General features: G+C 40.5%; 1 protein-coding gene across 2 annotated transcripts; it reads right to left on the reverse strand.

The window, feature by feature from the left end:
• Positions 1-520: 520 nt before the first annotated feature.
• Positions 521-18,377, reverse strand: LOC125007191 (sortilin-like). Of its 2 annotated transcripts, XM_047583838.1 has the most exons (20): positions 18,078-18,377; positions 12,046-12,108; positions 11,888-11,961; positions 11,686-11,788; positions 10,842-11,003; positions 10,651-10,724; positions 9,648-9,697; positions 9,434-9,561; positions 8,913-9,057; positions 8,295-8,450; positions 7,749-7,861; positions 6,205-6,307; positions 5,961-6,126; positions 5,643-5,827; positions 5,372-5,561; positions 4,970-5,086; positions 3,516-3,624; positions 2,982-3,094; positions 2,754-2,880; positions 521-2,668 (listed from the first exon to the last, which is right to left on the reverse strand). In XM_047583838.1, the coding sequence occupies exons 1-20, from the start codon at positions 18,306-18,308 to the stop codon at positions 2,654-2,656; spliced, it is 2,424 nt and encodes an 807-aa protein (XP_047439794.1). In that variant the 5' UTR covers positions 18,309-18,377; the 3' UTR covers positions 521-2,653. The 2 variants fall into 2 exon arrangements, with proteins under 2 accessions (XP_047439794.1, XP_047439793.1); XM_047583837.1 differs by having other exon boundaries at positions 521-2,880.
• Between the last annotated feature and the right edge of the window lie 317 nt (positions 18,378-18,694).

Raw genomic sequence — 18,694 nt, forward strand, 5'->3', positions numbered from 1 at the left:
GGGCGTCGAACTCATCATGTGGACATTTTAACAAATTAAAAAATGAAGTTTCTTAAGAAATATAAGTGCGATTTGGGGTCATTGTTGTCTGCCATTTAGTATCATATCAGTGTTGGTAAATTGTCTAGTTTTTATATAGCACCTACTCAAAGCGCTTTACAGTCACAGACACATCTACTCATTTGTTAAAATAAGCACACGCCAGTGCCATGCACTGGGAGCAATTGGGGGTTCAGTGTCTTACTCCAGCCACCCTAGTGTTGTGTTTTGTCCACTTCTCTGATCAAAACAGTTAATTTCAGTTAAAATGGTACCTCATTTTAAGTTATACCTGCATTAAGTGAAGAAAGGTAGTAATATAAATTATAGACATGCAAACATTTTTAATTAGTCTCATTTATTACCATGGTCAGGTAATTGGTCCTATCATGACTGTAGAAAGAAGACAATAATGTGCCAATATTACAAAGCCCTCATAGTATATTAAATTATAAGACCAATTGAAAACACGACAAACAACTTCTTATGTTGTAGTAGACTGTATTTTCAACATGCTTTGCCACTATGTAAAACACAAACACATGTGAACAGGTGTAAAAGAGATGGTGTTTTTTCATTCAACAAATGCAAACATTGTTATCAAACATCTGTGCTACAGAACAGTTTAGTTCAGAGACACTCATTGCTGATATCCTAAAAAAACAGTTACACAAGGAAAGAATGATACACCTCCTGGTCCTAATACTTTACAAAATGTGGACATTTGTGGACATTTTAACAAATGCAACATTTTCACAGATCTGTAGATACAGTGCACAAATAAATCATTGAATCCAGTAAATAGCCAGGTTTCTTGCTGTCAGGTGAGTAAATTAAGAAGCATCAAGCATATGCATTTGCTTTCATTTTGAGCATAGTCCACCCAACGGTCCTTGAGTATATGCCTTGACATTAGGCCAGTTTATTACAATAGCTTATTCACTGGAATATTATTGCCTCTGCTGGAAAATACAAGCATTAGCCAAAAGCCCTGCATGTGTATCAAAGGTTGCAGTTTTCACATTGCAGATAATAGAAATGGTAGCCAACCAGCATCTCATCAGAGACACAGATGTAATTTAGTAAAATACATGTTTGTTGTTACCTAATCTGACAGGTTTATTATTATCGTGAATATTTTGCAAAATCTATGTATCTGGGTTCTACCATTATCATTATCACTTTGATTATGGAACAGTTTGTACTGCTCTCTAAAAACAGTGCAATTATTTTAATGAGTAATGCCTGCACCTGCATTAAGATCATTAGATAAATGCATACTGGTCTGATATTGGAAGCATAAACCAAATCCAAAACAGACAAACAACAAAAACAACACAAGAACAGCAACACACTGTTGCATCATGTTAAGCAAAACTACCAGAAAGTTCAAGTAAAGGCCTTGTGTTAACATTACCTTCATACTCCTATAATGCCAGACTAGGGTTAGGTTGTTCCAGCCTCACCTCTAATATTAGAACACTAAACAGTAAAAGTGCTTTGGCAATAATTCAAGTCATTCTTTTTCACCACACATATGGAAGAGTGGAAGAAATTGGCTGTACTAAGCTGCACGGTATACATATATATATAAAATATATAAAAGATGTTTACTACTGTATCTTCATGATAATGACAGACCCTTTTATCATTTATGTCATAAGTTTCACCAGTTGCTAAAAAGACATTTGCACTGTTTTGGTGGTCTTGGTAGTTACATTTTACACTGTGCAGTTCTTGTTTGCATGCAGCTCTAGTCTTTCCTTTATTTATATGTTGATTTTTTTGCACACACCTTTGTTCAGAGTCCACTTGATAATTTCTTGTAATATTAGGTTCCATTTCTAACAACAAGCATTTGCACTGATATTAATGTTCTGAATACAGCTATAGCTTACAATTTTATTTTAAGTTGTTCAAGGTTTGAAACTAAAGGAACCATTACTTATAGAAGTTACTGTTAAATGGGAAAAAATATATATTTCAGCAAAAAACAAGGAATTCAAAACAGAAATTGTGCAATTGCCAAGTATTAGTATTGACTGATGAACTGATGAAATATAAATGTTTAAAAGGCCCACTATAAGTAATAACACTGTATCTTTTTATTTTTAAATGTACAGGGAACAAAAATTACTTTATAGGCGGCAGACTAAAATAGAGATTATTTTCTGTGTTCTGTGAGCCCTTACATCCAAACTGTAGCGTCTGTATTGTGCTTCTGCAGCGCAGGGCCACCTCTTCTCGGGTCAACATGAAAAGAAACATACAGAGCACAACAGGGCACGTGTTCACACTCAACGGTCTTTACAGAACTTTCTGTGACAGAGACAACAAAAGCTCTCCAGGGACCCTGGAGGCTTTCTTCTGTTGTGCAGTGGGTTCACCCCCCCAGTCCCCAAAATCTTCACTGGGTCTATTTGTGGGAGCCACAACAGGTACAAGGAAGCAATAGAAGAAGTTGCCCCGCTGCTGCTGAACCTTCCAGCCACCGGGGGACAGCGAGAAGTGAGAAGCAGATGTTAATCAGCATGTGGGAGCAACAGGAATGCCCAGGCATCGTGAAAGACTGCATTATATTTAGGCTTGAAAATCCTTTGAGTGGAGAGAAATCTTAATCTAAGAGATCCTATGAGGAGAAACAAACAATATAACCCAGTTGATAGATAATCAGAAGATTTGACTTAAAAATATGGCGTTTTACACAGCATCACCTGATCTGAATCTTCATTGTACTGTGTTTTTCCTGTCTCCATGTAGTGGGTGTCAATATCATCTACTCCTTCTATTTTGTTAGCTTCAACGTGCTCCCTCATAACAGAGTATCGGTGCACGAGGAACCTGATGGAAAACAAAACCCAACGTTAGAGAGAAAGAGAGAATCAGAGGAGGAATGTAAATAATGTCTACGGGTGTGGGTGGTGACGTGAAAATGAACTGACCGTCCTCCGCAGACATATTTCTTAACGAGCCAAACACCGACGAAGGCACTCGTCAGGAGGATCGCTATGACAACCATCACTATGACAGCAGCGTTGGGTGAACTGTTTTCAGTCTGTTATTTCCAGAGAAAGAAAAGGATGAACATGTGAAGAAGAACATGGAAAAATATTTTATGTCCCTCAACTGTAAATGCACACTGGGTAGTTAGACATAGGTGAAGTATCAATTAATTAAACTAATATTCACTTAACTGATAGAGACAGTGACTGATATAGGTCAGTTCATATGAATTTGAGAAGAGTGTTTTCATCCTGGTGAATTGGCACATTAAAACATGGCATAAAAAAAAAAAGTTCGCATTTCAGTAAAAGCAAACTGCCAAATGATGACGTACAAGATGACATGCAACCTGAAAATAAACGCAAAGAACTGTAGCAGACCATTTTACACCTTCGGTGCTTGTCCATGCAAGTTCAGATGCCCCTTCATAGGTTTTCCTACAGTAGTGTCATCTTAGAATAAGGGGCACTGACCAGTGAATTGGGATGAAGGGCGTTGCTGGTACATATCCTCCACAGGTTGGTCTCCTTTCTCTCTGGCTGAAAACCTCCCTCACAATGGTCTCCTGGAATCTTCCGGTAGCTAAAATGTAGCAACATCCATGACAAAATTTACTGACAAGGCCACGAGACAATACAGCTTAATACAAATAACATTTATGCTACAAATTTCCAAATCCTCTCTATTAGCACAGACAGAAGTTGATGCTGAAGGGTTTTATCACTCACTAAAACAAATGTGTTTCAAACCCTTTCCTACATGGATTAATGATACACAGTATGTGCACAAAATAGACACACCAAACCAACATCTACCAGCACCAAAGGCTTACTGTGACATCACATCATTTGACGGGTCTTTTTTTCTTATGTCTTGTATTTGTTGGTGTATTCATTGATTTTCTGTGACCGTTTGTCCTCTGGACAGTCACAGGGGAGTTGGAGCCTGTCCCAGCTGTCATTAAGCGAGAGGTGGGGGTACACCCTGGACAGGTCTCCAGTCTATCACAGGACTAACTCAGAGAGACAGAACACGTCTTTGGACGGTGGGAGGAAGCTGGAGTACACGGACAGAACCCACGCAGACACACAGAACATGCAAACTCCACACAAAGAGCCCAGTCAGTGGATGAATTCAAACTCAGGACCTTCTTGCTGTGAGGCATCAGTGCTAACCACTGTCTGTCAGATTTACAAAGAGCCGTGCTGAAAAGCAGAGTTGATGTTCCACTTGGAGAGAGAGAAGGAAGTCAGAGAGAAAGTTAGTTAAAGCGCGAGCTGTTGATACACGGGGAGAGGAATCCAGTGAGTACAATTAAAGGAGGCACTGTAGAGTCAGAAGGTGGAGAAATTAACTAGTACTGTCCACGATCAGCCACAACATTAAAACCACTGACAGGGGAATGACATTGAGCATCTTGTGATAATTTAGTGTTCTGCTGGGAAACTTTTGGCCCTGGTATTCATTCATGTGGATGTTACTTAGACATGTAGCACCCAGCTGGACCAAACTACACACCCCCTCCCCCTATCAATGATACTCCTTGAGCAGCAGTTAGCAGTCATCCCCAGCAGGATGCAGCTTGGCAGACACACACACACAAAAATGGTTTAGGAACAACTCAAAAAACATTAACAGCAGCACAAGGTGTTGACCTGGCCTCCAAATTCACTGGACCCCAAACTGATTCAAGTATCTGTGGGATGATCCACAGAGGCCCCCTCAACACATAGGACCTCACTAACAACACAGGACACCCGCATAAGGTCCATGCACATTCTCTGATGAGTCACAACTGTTTTGGAGACACAAGGGAGACCTACACAATATTAGGAAGGCGATTATAATGTTGTGTATGGTGTATCTCACAGTACTTTAATTATTCTGGTTAGTAAGACATTGTTGATACAATGATAGACATTCTCACCCGCTGGTCTGCAGCTGTTCAGTGGTACCATTTAAACAGAACTCCAGAGGACGGTTCTTCATCTCCTCCTGCTCCACACACTCTGAACTGTTGACTGGCCGATAATACCCAAAGTCACTGTAGGACAAAGCTAGGGTCAGCACTTTTTAAATGTGCCCCTATATTTTGGAGATTATTTTAAGTGAAAGGAGACAAACTAATATCAGTCCGCTCTATGCAAAAATCAAAAACAAAGCCTCTCATCAGTCTAGATATTGTGTTGCTGTGTGGGATGTGTAATCGTACACCACATGGTTATATTGTGATAGTATGCCTGTAAAATTTGATTAGATAAACAAAAACAAACAATCAAGTAAGGGTATACTTTCGGCCTCAAGCATGAAGGGAAAAGGAAGGACATACCAGTGATAGTCATCTTCTGTGCATGGACAGGGTGACCGTTTCTTGTTGACTACAAAGTCTCTCCCATTCCAGCAGACTGAATCTTTCCTCAGCCGTAAGAAGGTCTCTTTATAGCCCAGCACACAGCCGTCATTGGATTCACTGGTCTCTGTAGAGTGAGCCAGCCACTCTATATAATCTCCATCACTGCCTGCACACTCAAGCATATACATGTACTAAGTAAAAGTACACAGGTTGTAATACCAAACAAACACTTCTCCCACAGACTCACAGTTTCTGGTAAGGAGCTTCCTGAAGTCTATAGTGATCACCACCCATTTACTGAAGTCGTTCCTGTAGCCCCACAGACTGATGTTCATGGAGCGAGAGCCAGGCTCGCTGTCCATGCCACTGAAGTGAAGTGGGTCGTTGGTAAAGTTGAATGTGTGCCAGCACTGCCCTTCATCTGTGGAAAACCTGAAAGGTGTAGGGACAGAGTACGGGAAAGGTCCCACCCCACAAAAAAGAATGATACACCGTCAATAGCCGTCAATATCAGTTCTACAACAAAGTCTCTGTTTAACAGCATCTTTCACAGTGTCTTTCTCACTTTATCTGGTTGACAGAGTTGGTGTGCTCCACAGCCACCAGCAGGCCTCCAGAGTCCAGGATGGCGTACTGATGGGGGCCCTTCAGAGCCAACTGCCATGAGTAGCCGCCATCATCAGACATGTACACATTAGGGTAGAGAGCGGATTCTGCATCTCCAATGCTGCCTGAGCACAGAGCACAGAGACACGGTGTAAACAAACATCCAATGTAATGTGTGTTTTATGTGTGTTTGTGTGTTTTACCATGGGCCAGAATAAGCCCCACGGCATTGGGCTGGGAAAGAGGCAGCATGGGGACGTTCATCCTCATAGCGGTGCTGTAGGAGGCATGGATATGGAGTCTGCACTGTAGAGACACAATGAGGAGAGGGATATTTGGTGACATAATTACTGTCTACTGACAGATGCAAAGGCATCAAAATTATTTGCTGACCACATGTACAGTACTGTGCAAAAGTGTCAGGCAGGTGTGAAAAATAATGCTGTAAACTAAGAATGCTTTAAAAAAAATATAAATAATGATTGTTTATTTTTATCGATTTACAAAAGGCAAAGTGAGCAAACAAAAGTAAAATCGAAGTCACATCAATATTTGGTGTTACTACCCTTTGCCTTCAAACCAGCATCAATCCTTATAGGTACACTTGCACAAAGTCAGGGATTTTGTAGGATCATTGACACAGTGGTCGGCCAAGGAAACTTAGTGCAGCAGATGAAAAACACATCAAGCTTATTTCCCTTCAAAGTCGGAAGATGTCCAGGAGCGCAATCAGCTCAGAACTGGCAGAAACCAGTGGGACCCAGGTACACTCATCTACTGTCTGGAGAAGTCTGGCCAGAAGTGGTTTTCATGGAAGAGCTACAGCCAAAAATCCAAACCCCTGATATGATAACAAGCCCAAGCAACTCAACTATGAAGAAAATATAGGAACTGGGATCAGAAAAATGGCAGCAGGAGCTCTGGGCTGATGAGTCAAGTATGAAATATTTGTCTGTAGCAGAAGGCAGTTTGTTCACTGAAGGGCTGGAGAGAGCAATAATGAGTGTCTGCAGGCAACAGTGAAGCATGGTGGAGGTTGCTGCAAGTTTGGGGCTGCATTTCTGCAGATAGAGTTGGGGATTTGGTCAGGATTAATTTTGTCCTCAATGCTGACAAATACATGCAGATACTTAACCATCTTGCAATACTTTTCCAGGAAGAGTATCTGTGATTAAGATCCAGCAGCTAATGGGGATCTAATAATAAATGAATAAATATCATCAGAGAGGCGTATGATTGGCCCCAAATTTATTCTGCAGCAGGACAAAGACCCCAAACATACAGTCAAGGTCTTTAAGAATTAACTTCAGAGTAAAGAAGAACGAGAAGTCCTGGAAGTGATGGCATGGCCCCACAGAGCCCTGATCTCAACATCATGGAGTCTATCTGGGATTACATGAAGAGACAGAAGAATTTGAGGAAGTCAACATCCACAAAAGATCTGTGGTTAGTTCTCTAAGATGTTTGGAATAACCTACCAGCCGAGTTCCTTCAACAACTGTGTGCAAGTACCAAGAAGAATTGATGCTGTCTTGAACACAAAGGATGGTGACACCAAATATTGATTTAATTTAGATTTCTCTTCTGTTCATTCCTTGCATTTTGTTAATTGATGAAAATAAACTATGAATACTTTTTATTTTTGAAACTATTCTTAGTTTACAACATTTTTTTTATACCTGCTGAAAACTGTTGCATGGTATTGTACAGTCCAATAAAGAAATGTTTAGATTTGCATCTGTCTCACTCTGTTAGGTCTGTTTTTAGAGGTGTCAGTGTTACAGTGACTGTTCTCTGGTGTGCGCAGCGGCTGCCACTTCGCTCCTTGATCATAGGTGATCACTGTCTCCACTACATCATCTGCAAAGAAATAAGTAAATACATGTACTTCAACCAAGATCCAAGTACTTTACATGTTAAAACCTATAAACTGCAGACAAGATAAATGAAACCAACTTCACACTTTTTAATTTCTAGACTGTGTTTGTAGACTGTATAAAAATAACAATGTGAATTTTGTGTGTTCGCTGCTTTGAAGCCAACTCATTGACTCATAGTGGAGTTTCCCAAAAATGCATAGTGAAAGGAAAATCCCTCCATGCAATTGGAAAGCAAATAATGAAACTGCTTTACAAAAAAAACAAAAAACAATTGATATTCCTTAGAGTTTATTTGTCTTCCTCCTTTGACACAATTGACTCAAATTTAGTTGATTTAGTGATTTTTGCTTTTAGATTAAACAGATGAAAAATAGCATAAGGGTAAGTAGATTTAAAACAGTGTGTTAACCCACCTTCTGTGAGGACACTGGTCATGTAGACGCCCCTGAGGGACGCAATAACAGTGAAGTCTGTGTCACTTCCTGAGGTTGTGTAGAGATGGCGCTCCAGGGACTTGGAGAACACAGTTCCTCTATCATCTGACACGTAGATGGTTCCAACGCCAGAGTCTGATCCACACAGTACACACGTACACAGAAACAAAGCACATGGTTTGGATTATCCCGTACTCTTTGGCTCCGGTCAGAACTGGTATTAATATGTGTGCTGGGTCACATGTGGGAAACTTTAACTACAGGTTTGAACACACCCAAGATGAACTGAGGACACATGTGAGCTTAGTGACTATATTCTTTCAGCTGTGTGAACACACGTCGTGTCATGCCAACAAAAATGGACCGCCATGAGTTTTGACTCATTTTGATTCAATTTCGAATGATCGGCAAGTTTTGTCTCTTTAATAGTAAGGAAGGGTCTTTAATATCTTTTGTCTGTCTAGCTAACTAACTTAACGAATAAATCTAAACAAGAATAAAAATAACTTCTCGTGTTCCACATTTTCTATCATACCAACGCACACATGCAAGCAAACATGGTTTGAAACAGTACAATTTGTCAACACTAGTTCTGACCTCCGTGGTCGTCGACATGCATGAAGATCATGTCCTGATTGGCTGCCAGGATGGAGTAGAACTGGTTGTGGTTGACCGTAGGTAGCTGAGCCATGTTCCATACGTCACCTCCGTCAACTGAGACATGGATCATGCGCTCTGTGCCCTGACACGTACAGAATGGTTTCAATGTGTTGTGCTTTATACTCTTTTATCGATATACTGTGTTGTGTTACAGACCAAAGTGAAGCAAAGCAAGATAGATTCCTCAAAATCAAATCGCCTGTATGACGTGTGTTTTTTTGGATTTATATACACAAATCTTCAATATATAAGAAGTAATATAACATTTAAACCTCTTATTAACGTGTGATCTGTATTTGGCTGTTGTCCTGAGTCTGATCTTAAAATCAGATACTATAAAATTATGCACAACGACCATTTATGCCATTAAACAAACATAGAAATGTAAAGAAACATGCAAAAGTAAAGATTAACACACCTACGGGCAATAAAGACAAATAAAAGAAACATAGACTTACCGTGCCGGTCATGATGGAAGCAAGAACAAATTTTCCTCCCAGCACAAAGGAGTAAACTCTTGTTGCAATGGTTTGGAAACTTCTACCATAGTCAACTGTCTTCCTCAACTCTAGCATTCCTTTGTCACCTGGCAGGATGAAAGGTGAGGTTATTAGATGTATTATTAAATATCAAACATGTTAGTAGATGGGTGATTATGTTCACTTCACTTACTGCATGATCCATTGTAGTTAGTTGTGAAGTAGATGCTGTTATTTGGACCCCTGTGTGTGAGAAAAAGACGCCGTGAAGGGTCAGAGGGAGGCCAAGATCTAATTGTTCTCAGACTTGTCTTTGTTTAAATATAAATCCACTTTTGGAATTTATAGAAATCATCATTATTATTATTATCATAAATTATTATTATGGTTATGATTTCTTTAAATCGCTGGGTGAGTGAGGCACACAGCAATCCAGCAGGCTGCACTCCAGGCCCTCCCTCTCTGGTTCTGCTCACTGCCAAAGGGTTTTCACACAGTCGCACAGATTCTTCTGGTTCAAGGACTGCGGCCTGAGCAAGAATGCCACTGCTGACTCATGATGCACACTGACAGCAACCTCAACTCCCTCACTCTGCAGTCGATTTCTGCTGAGGTTTAAATGACAGCTGTGGTCACACAGAGCTATCAAAGTCTTCCCACAATGCAGTGCTAACAGCCACAGGCTGACACCACAACTTCATGTGAACTCCAGTGCTCAAATGAAACAAGAGTGGGGCAGAAGACAGCTGGATAAACAACAATGGGCAGAGAACACACACAGGCTACAAAACAAATGCCGGCATGTCGGCTATTTTCTCACATATAAACTGTTGTTATGGGGGTTCATTATTCCGAAGTATAACAGAAATAAAGTTAATAGTTAGCTAAACTTTACTATAATGCACAGCCCGACCTATGCTATAGGCTGAGCTCCTTTCACTCAGTTAGTGATAATGGTTGTCATTTTTATTTATGAACATAAATGAGGGAAAACACCATTTTTTCAACATTTGTATGTTGTTTAAAAAAGACAAATGCGAGGTTCAGCCCAGGCTAGTCCAGCAATTATATCAGAGCCAAAAATTCTGACTATTATGCCATCTGTTACATATTAAGTATCAAAAAGAGCACACCTGTCCTGTGTGTATTCATAATTTAATAAAAAGCCAGCTAAAGGTGGCGCGAGCGATTCTCACCATCTGACCAAACACACACTGTCATGGATCTTCCTCCAGGTGGCGCCAAAGTCCTCTGACAGCCACAGGTCCGACTGCAGGGAAAACAGTTAAGTATGTGAAAATATTTTTTTTTATTAATTACTGACAACCTAATAGTATGAAACAGAAGTCTCAGAATTAATCAAAACCGAGAAACTCGATGTAGTCACCATGATACTGAGTGTCAGGAGTGTGTTGCAGTCCCCGGGGTTGTACACAATATGAATGAGGGGTGCAAACGGCAGGTCAGTTGAAACGAAGGTCAAGCCGAAGTCCTTTGAGCGAAACAGTCGGAATCCCCCGGTATCTGACACGTCACTGGTCAAGATCACCTGAAACCAAACAAAGACACAGAGTAGAAATACTGTCTGACAGACACGCTCTCTACGTTTAAGGTCAGGATTAAGACTTTCTTTTTTGGAAAAGCTTATAGTTATGCTGCTATAGGCCTAGGCTGCTGGGGGACAATGTACTGAGGACATATCCTCTACCTACTCTTCTCTGGCACCGAGCTCCTGTCCTCTAATCTCTTACAATTTCATTTCTATTACTACCTGCTGTTTCTCTCTTTTGTCTATGGGTGAAAAGCAAGGAAGAACTCCCTTTTAACAGGATTTTTCCTGTTAAAAGGGAGTTCTACCTTGCCACCAGTGCCTCCAGGCTTGCTCTGGAGGTTTCAGGATGCTTTTTGTAAAGCATCTCGTAACAATTTGTATTGATATTGACGTTATATAAATAAAATTGAATTGAATTGAAATGTAATTAACCAGAAAACAGAAATATTTAAATCCAGATTCTTCAGGTCGGGTTTTCAAAAGATTTGCTTTTCTCTACTTAAAGTTCGGACCATTAATGTGACAAAAAAACGTGGCTTCATTTTAGAGGCAAGCATTTGAGAGACTGAGAAAATCACAAGATTTACTGAAAATTGAAACTGATGTTCATGTGTCCATCCACAGGATGGACACATGGAGGAATGAGCTTCACTGCGTTTGCACAAGCGTCAACACTCACCTTTCCTGAGTGGTCGGGACTGATAACGATGCCAAAGTCAGACTGGATGAAAGTGTGGTTGATCAGATGTGTCACATCCTTGAACGTCTTCCCAAAGTCTTCACTGACACACAGAAAAAGGTTTGCAGTCAGATCCTCAGTTCGACTTTTTTACCAACCTACTTTTGACTGAGTGCGCTGCCCACCATGAGGCATTTCTCACCTCCTGTAAAGGTTGGATTGGCCGAAACGCACCATGAACAAGGGCACGTGAAACGTCGTCAAAACCAGCAGCACCTGGAAAGAGTGGTGCTTGGAGCTACATCAATCAAAATCTGTTTCATTCACAGTCGATACTTTTGTAGTTATTGATGAACTCACCCCTGATCCATCTCCTACCCAGGCCAGTGACAGTGAACCAATGGTGCGCACCTTGAATGTGAACTGAAAAAAAGAACAGACCCTTTTATAAATTTTTCAACAAAACAGTTACTGAGTTATTCAAGAACAATGTTTCGTCGCTATTCGCATATAGTATAAAGATAGACAGAAGAACAGCTGCTCACATGTGAAACCAAGCAAGTAGAGCTCCCCCTGGTGACTGGCTGCAGTATAGGTCATAAGCTCCACCCCTTCCATGTTAGAGGATGGGACTTGGGCCAAACTAAACATTAAAATACATATCAAATCCTCTTTTTTTTGGATTTTGTTGCTCTCTGTTATTTAAGGTAGTTAATAAAATTCTGATGCATACCAATTTAAGTTTAGTTTTAGTTTAGCTAGTTATTTACCATGCAACATGTGACATGGGACTAAGTCTGGAAATAAGTTTGGTGTTATGTTGCTTGCTCAATGCTGTGTCAAGACATTAACACACCACACTATCTGCATTCACTGTCCTATTTGGAGTCACCCTCATATCTGCTATTCCAAAGTATAAGAAGCTCTTAGCTAGATGTCTCATTCTAATGAAATGGAAATCCCAGACTCCACCAACCTGTCATGAATGGTTAAAAGACATTTTTTACTTAATTGACTTTGAGAAAATCTGTTGCACACTGAGGGGATCTTCTGCTGCTTTCAGGAAAACATGCTGGCCACTTTTTGAGTATGTAAATAAGTTGACTTTTCCTTATATCCGGGACTGACAATCAGTCCCTATACATGATCTGACCTGTTATATTGACATGCTTTTTATGGATGTACGTGTTTATACACTTCAGTGTGACTTTAATTATTGCCATCTGTTACTGCCTAATTCTTCATTTTGTATAGGTGACCTATTTGTTTGTTATATTGTTGTTTTTGTTTGTTTGTTTATATATTTATACACAAGTGTCTTGAACACTGTTTGTCTTTATTTCAGTTTTGTGATCACATGATAATGAAAACTTGATACTTGTTTTCTTATAACTAATTTACGTAATGAAAATTCAATAAGCAAAGTCTGAAAAAAAAGACATGAACACACAGACACACAAAAGTGGAGAGGCTGAAACACATAAAACATAAGAGAGATTCACATGTGTTTCTGTTGTTTATTACAAAGTGGACACGTCAGCCAAGAGAGACAGGGGTGAATTGTCCATACTGTCCAAAGTAACTCAGCCATTTAGATGCACTCTGTGTGTGTGACCTACATTCCTGTCTAAATGACAAAGCTGAGGCCAGAGAACAAGACAATCGCTCAGTACAGCAAGAACACACATATACAAAGACATGCACACATTTACACTACATCAGGAGTGAATCTATTCCAAATTCATAACAGAAGAAAAATACAAGATACATATACAAATATACAAATGTTTGCCTTTTCATCCATTTGCCATTTTTAAGTTTCTCTGACTGCTAACAACACTCCCGTCCATTCATCCAGTTGAAGTGTTTGGTGTTCTGAGCAGTGTATTTAATTGCAGACTGAGGAAGGTTTCTCCCCTCCTTGGAGTGTGTGTGTGTGTGTGTGTGTGTGTGTGTGTGTGTGTGTGTGAAGCTCAATAAAAGCCACAGAAGATGACCAGGTCTGCAGTCTGCCTGCAGAAAACTCCTTGTAAACAAGTCCAGTGGAAAGTCTCTCGGCCTGGCTGTTCAAGCCTGTGAACACGACTTTCCGTCTCTGCTGCATTAACCTCTTCATCGCGCTCTCACTGCCAGCATCCATCTGCTCTTTCCTATTTTGATCACTCTTTTCTTCCTTCGCTGCCATCTGTTCAATCTGTCAATCCATAAATTGAAAAAAAAAAAAAAAAAAACAAACGCTTTGCACCAATAAACCTCAGCATTTTTGGTTCTACAAAAAAGCTTTGTTAGGCAGTTATTATGTTATAATATGTTATAATAACTGTACCAAAGCCTAAGGATGTTTGACTATTAGTGGTCGGTGATGTGGCGGTGTCTGTTTTGAATGGGATCTTCCTTAAATAGTTTCAACATAAAAGCTAAGCTTTATATCATTATATCATAATGCATCGTTTTTACCAGCATACCTAATGTTTTGGAAAGTGAATGTATATAAAATACTGAGAAAACTGACAAATGTCTAGTACTAGTAACGCCAAGTTCAATTCAATTTTATTATCAAGTGCTAATGTAAACCTGCTGAAACGCTCACAATGTCAATAATAATCTTTATTTTGGAATTTGTTGCATTAGAAAGCTATTTAAAATTAATTCTTAAAATGAGACGTTAATGCTGAGGTCAACAGCTTTCAACAGGTTTCAGTTTGTGTTTTGTCTCAGGATCGGGTCAAATGTTTCTGCCAGCTGCTCATACACCTGTGTTAACTTTAACCAGCAGGTGCCCCCCTCCCTCCACAACTGTTTCTGTGAAACCACAACTTAGACTTATGCTGACTTGACCAGCTCCAGTTCATTGAAACCCAAACAAACTTCAAACTTATTATACACCAGGTCAGCTAGAAGCTGGTGGAAGATGCTTCTTATATTCATGGAAGAGTGTAAAGAATGAGTGTGTGCTTTATTGCTTGAGGAAAGACTAGGAAAGAGTACCATGTCCTGCGATGGGGATAACAATGGGGTGTGTAACAAGAAAACAGTGGATGTGCCCTCTCAAACCAGACATGACCTCATGCTGTATCACATGTAGAATTTAATCAACTCTGAAAAGGCTCAGCTCACGACAGCAAACAACACACAGACACAGGCACATACAGTATATCCATGCAGACCAGTGGGAGGCCGCTGAAGTCCTCCCTTAGAGGTCAGACACCAATACAAAGAGCTCCTTATTCCCTCTGCAGTGAGTTCTGCTTCAGCCATGTTTACACACATAAAACTTCAGAGGAGGAGGTCAAACACTAAGTCCTGATCTAACACACGGAGCTCTGCAGACCAGACCAGCAGATGGACCTCAAACCCTTTGATTTAGCACTTTCAGGACGAAATGCAATTATCTTGACGATCACGTAAAAGTTGTTTAATGAATCAGTCGAATTAATCTGCAGTGGAGCACAACTTACTCCTAGGCCTAGGCCACTGTATGCATTTATACTTGTCCACTGGTGCGTTGGCATCGTTTTACAATTTACAATAATTACACCACTGAAACGCGACGTCTTGTCAGTTGTGTCGAATTTCAGTCTGTGTATGCCAACAAAACAGTGACTGGAATACAGAAGAATAAATCTAGCTCGATATGCAGCACCCCAGAAATGTAACTACACGCCGCGTCAATGCAGACCACAACAGCTGTGATTGGTCCGTACGCATGTCTCAGTGCCTGGAGAAGCACCGAAGCACCATCTGCTCAGATGTCTTTTTTTTCCTCTCTACACTGCAGTGATTTCAGTAAACATAAGTGCTGTTCAACATTCATCAGCTTCAAGCCCAAACATGAGCAGTTCTGAACTCTCCAACTAATGTTTCAGTAGCATAATGATACACAACAATGTCAACACAGTGGTGCATAGGTATAAATGTTTAGGCCATCTGTGCTGCACAGAACCATTGTGGGAGTATAAAAGTATAAACCAAGTTGCTGGCCATGCTGGAGCCAGTTAGGTACAGAGGTATGGCATATCTATAGTGGAACTTGTGTTTTAACCCTGATTTAATCTCAGAGATTGACAGAAAATCCCTTATCAAGCGAAGGGAAAAACGGTAAAATGTCAACATTTGTGCTGGCAAAAAATATTAAGTTTCTATTTGCTTTAAGAGTGAGGAAACAATATACATACACCAATCAGGCATAACATTATGACCACCTTCCTAATATTGTGTAGGTCTCCCTTGTGACTCCAAAACAAGAGTTGTCCTTACTATGGGTCGGGGGTGTCTGGTCTGGTCTAGGTGGGTGCTACATGTCTAAGTAACATCCACATGAATGAATGTCAGGTCCCAAGGTTTCCCAGCAGAACATGGTCAGTGTTATTCACTTCCCCTGTCAGTGGTTTTAATGTTGTGGCTGATCGGTGGACAGTACTAGTTCACTTCTTCACCTTCTGACTCTACAGTGCCTCCTTTAATTTTACCCATTCGGCTTCTCTCCCTGTGTATCAACAGGCCTCACTTTAACTAACTCTCTCTCTGACTTCCTTCTCTCTCTCCATGTGGAACATCAACGCTGCTGCTTTTCTTGGTGCTCCAACAGCTGGCTCCAACCCAGCTACAGTTCACACTTAAAACACAACATGTCTTTTTTTCTACTTTATTTATTTTTGGCAAGAGAGGCTAAAGGACCGGATGGAAACAGCATACTACTTTGTAAACCTGACAGATTCAGCAAACTGAATCTCACATAACCCTAAAAAGAGGTGTAAATCAAACAAGGCACAGGAGAGCTGACAAAACACATTTCGTGCACTCAGCAAGGGTCAAAAAACGCCAAAAAGGAGCAAAAGCAGAAATGAGTTAGAGCTGATCTCATATGCAAATGCCAATAATAAAGCAAAAGCTTCTGCTTTGTCTGATCTAGCCGTGCGGGTCTGATAATTCAGACATCAATCCACGGCGCTGATCAAATCAGGTTTGGCAGAAATCTAAAAAAAATAAAAACGGTGGGGAATGTTTGTGAGGGAGAAAGGCCAGAGGGGACGGGAGGAGTCTGCTATCTGAGAGCACACCAAATCGTTTTCATGCTCAAAAGCCAGCCCAGGTGTTTGAGCCAGAAATGATGTAACACCCACTTCTTCCATCTCACATACACACATAAGTATACACATCAGGAGGACTGTCCTGTGGAGCTCTGTCTGTAGTTATGGACAAAGTTGTTTTTCTTGAACATTCCCCTGGACGTCAGGGTTGTTCTTGCTGAGCTTCCTATTACAAAATGTTCAGCACAACTATTTATTGTTTGGTCTATTTTGGGATAGGGTTTTGGGTGAGATGTGAAAAAGCGCAAAAAATAATAAATACATGAATAATGCAGACATAAAATCATTTGAAACAGTGCACGGCATCACCACGACACTATTCACCTTGATCCCAAGTATGAAAGAGAGCAACAGGCGTTATCAGCCTGGAAGCACACAACTTAATGTCTATGGACGCCTGTGGTTACATTCTCCATTCATCCTGCATTGTTAGTCCACCAGAGCCTGACAACCCAGGGTCTGCAGACATAATGGAGCTGACCAGGACTGATGGCCTACATTAATTTAGATCAATAAAAATAAATATATAAATAAATAAACAAAAGAGTGTCACCGAGTTGAACATAATCAGGAGATCATCAGAAAACCAATCTACAGCTATTCTGACCAGAGATGTTCAATAATTGCACCCACTATTAATATTGTAGTATATATTGTATAATATATTTGCTGTTGAGTCTCCTTTATGAAACAATTTACAACCAAAACGAGTAATTTATTAATGAAGGAACTGCCAAATTAATAATGCAAATAATCACAGACTCTCAATTGGGCATAACGGATCATTTCAACATGTCACAGTTGCATGAAAAACACTTTAAAGACCAAACTTATTCAATCCCTTAAAATAAATCTCAAGGCTCAAATGAGTTATTGCCTTCAGTGAATACGAGACTGCAGACTTTATTCCCTTATTAAAGGAAGATTCAGGAAGATTGTAGAAAATGACAATTACTAGAGACTATACCAATTCATTTTTCATTTTATCTGAACAGCTGTCCCAAACTTTACTCATGGAGACACAAACAAATAGGACATTCTTCTGAAATGAGAATGCTCAACATCAGATGTTTGGCACTTCTCATTTCGTCAAACGCAATCCACTAATTGATGAATCAACTAATCGATTCGCCCACTACTAGTCAGTTTAATGGTACACTTATTTGAAAGTCTGATATTAAAATGTCTGGATGTCAGACAATAAAGGAAAAGAAGAAAAGGGAATAAAGGAAGAAAAACACTCAGCTCCAGGCAGATACCCCTGCTCACTTATTAAATCATCGCGGCTTTAAAGACACTTACAGAGTTGGTGCTGTTGAGCAGCGCTGACTCCACTCCAGGCAAAGCTGTGCATGTCTGCTCATCCAGACCTGCGCTGCGTTTCAAAAGCTGCGTGCTCTCCAAAATACTTCGCTCCTCATCACCAACAAACTCCCTCTGCAGCCTCCTCACATGGGGCGAGTTCTCTCCTTGGTGATGATATCCACCCAGAATGCACGAAAACAGCCCGAGCACCAAAATACAAGAGATCATGATTTCACCCAAACTACTTAACTTCTTGGGCTCGGCAAGCAACTCTACTGTCCCACCACCACCAGTTGGCTCCACTTTCACCCCGCCCCCCGCTACACCAAGCATCTTCAACAACGGCCCATCCACCGCGGCACGGGATTGGCCAGGACCAGAATAACCTGCTATCTGATTGGACGACAGGACTCTTCCTCCAATGAGTGGATACGTTCTGGTGTTACGTTGCCCCCCGGTGGAAAGACCGCGCAACTACCAGAAGAGGCTTGATTACTAGAGGAGTTTGAGATTAAAGAAAAAAAAAAAAAAAAAAAAAAAACAGAACAAAAAGTCTTTAGGGGAGACTTGCCCTGTAGATTTGAAGAAAGCTCTCTACTACCTCACTGGAAATC

Source organism: Mugil cephalus, chromosome 4 (assembly GCF_022458985.1).
Source record: "Mugil cephalus isolate CIBA_MC_2020 chromosome 4, CIBA_Mcephalus_1.1, whole genome shotgun sequence".
NCBI classification, from domain to species: Eukaryota; Metazoa; Chordata; class Actinopteri; order Mugiliformes; family Mugilidae; genus Mugil; species Mugil cephalus.

Excerpts from the sequence above, each read along its gene's own strand:
- LOC125007191 (XM_047583837.1), bottom strand. The coding sequence starts at position 18,308 with ATGATCTCTTGTATTTTGGTGCTCGGGCTGTTTTCGTGCATTCTGGGT. Across the intron at positions 11,004-11,685 it reads GTCCCGACCACTCAGGAAAG|GTGATCTTGACCAGTGACGT; the intron begins GTGAGTGTTGAC and ends GTTTGGTTTCAG. Across the intron at positions 9,058-9,433 it reads CTTCCATCATGACCGGCACG|GGCACAGAGCGCATGATCCA; the intron begins GTAAGTCTATGT and ends TGTACGTGTCAG.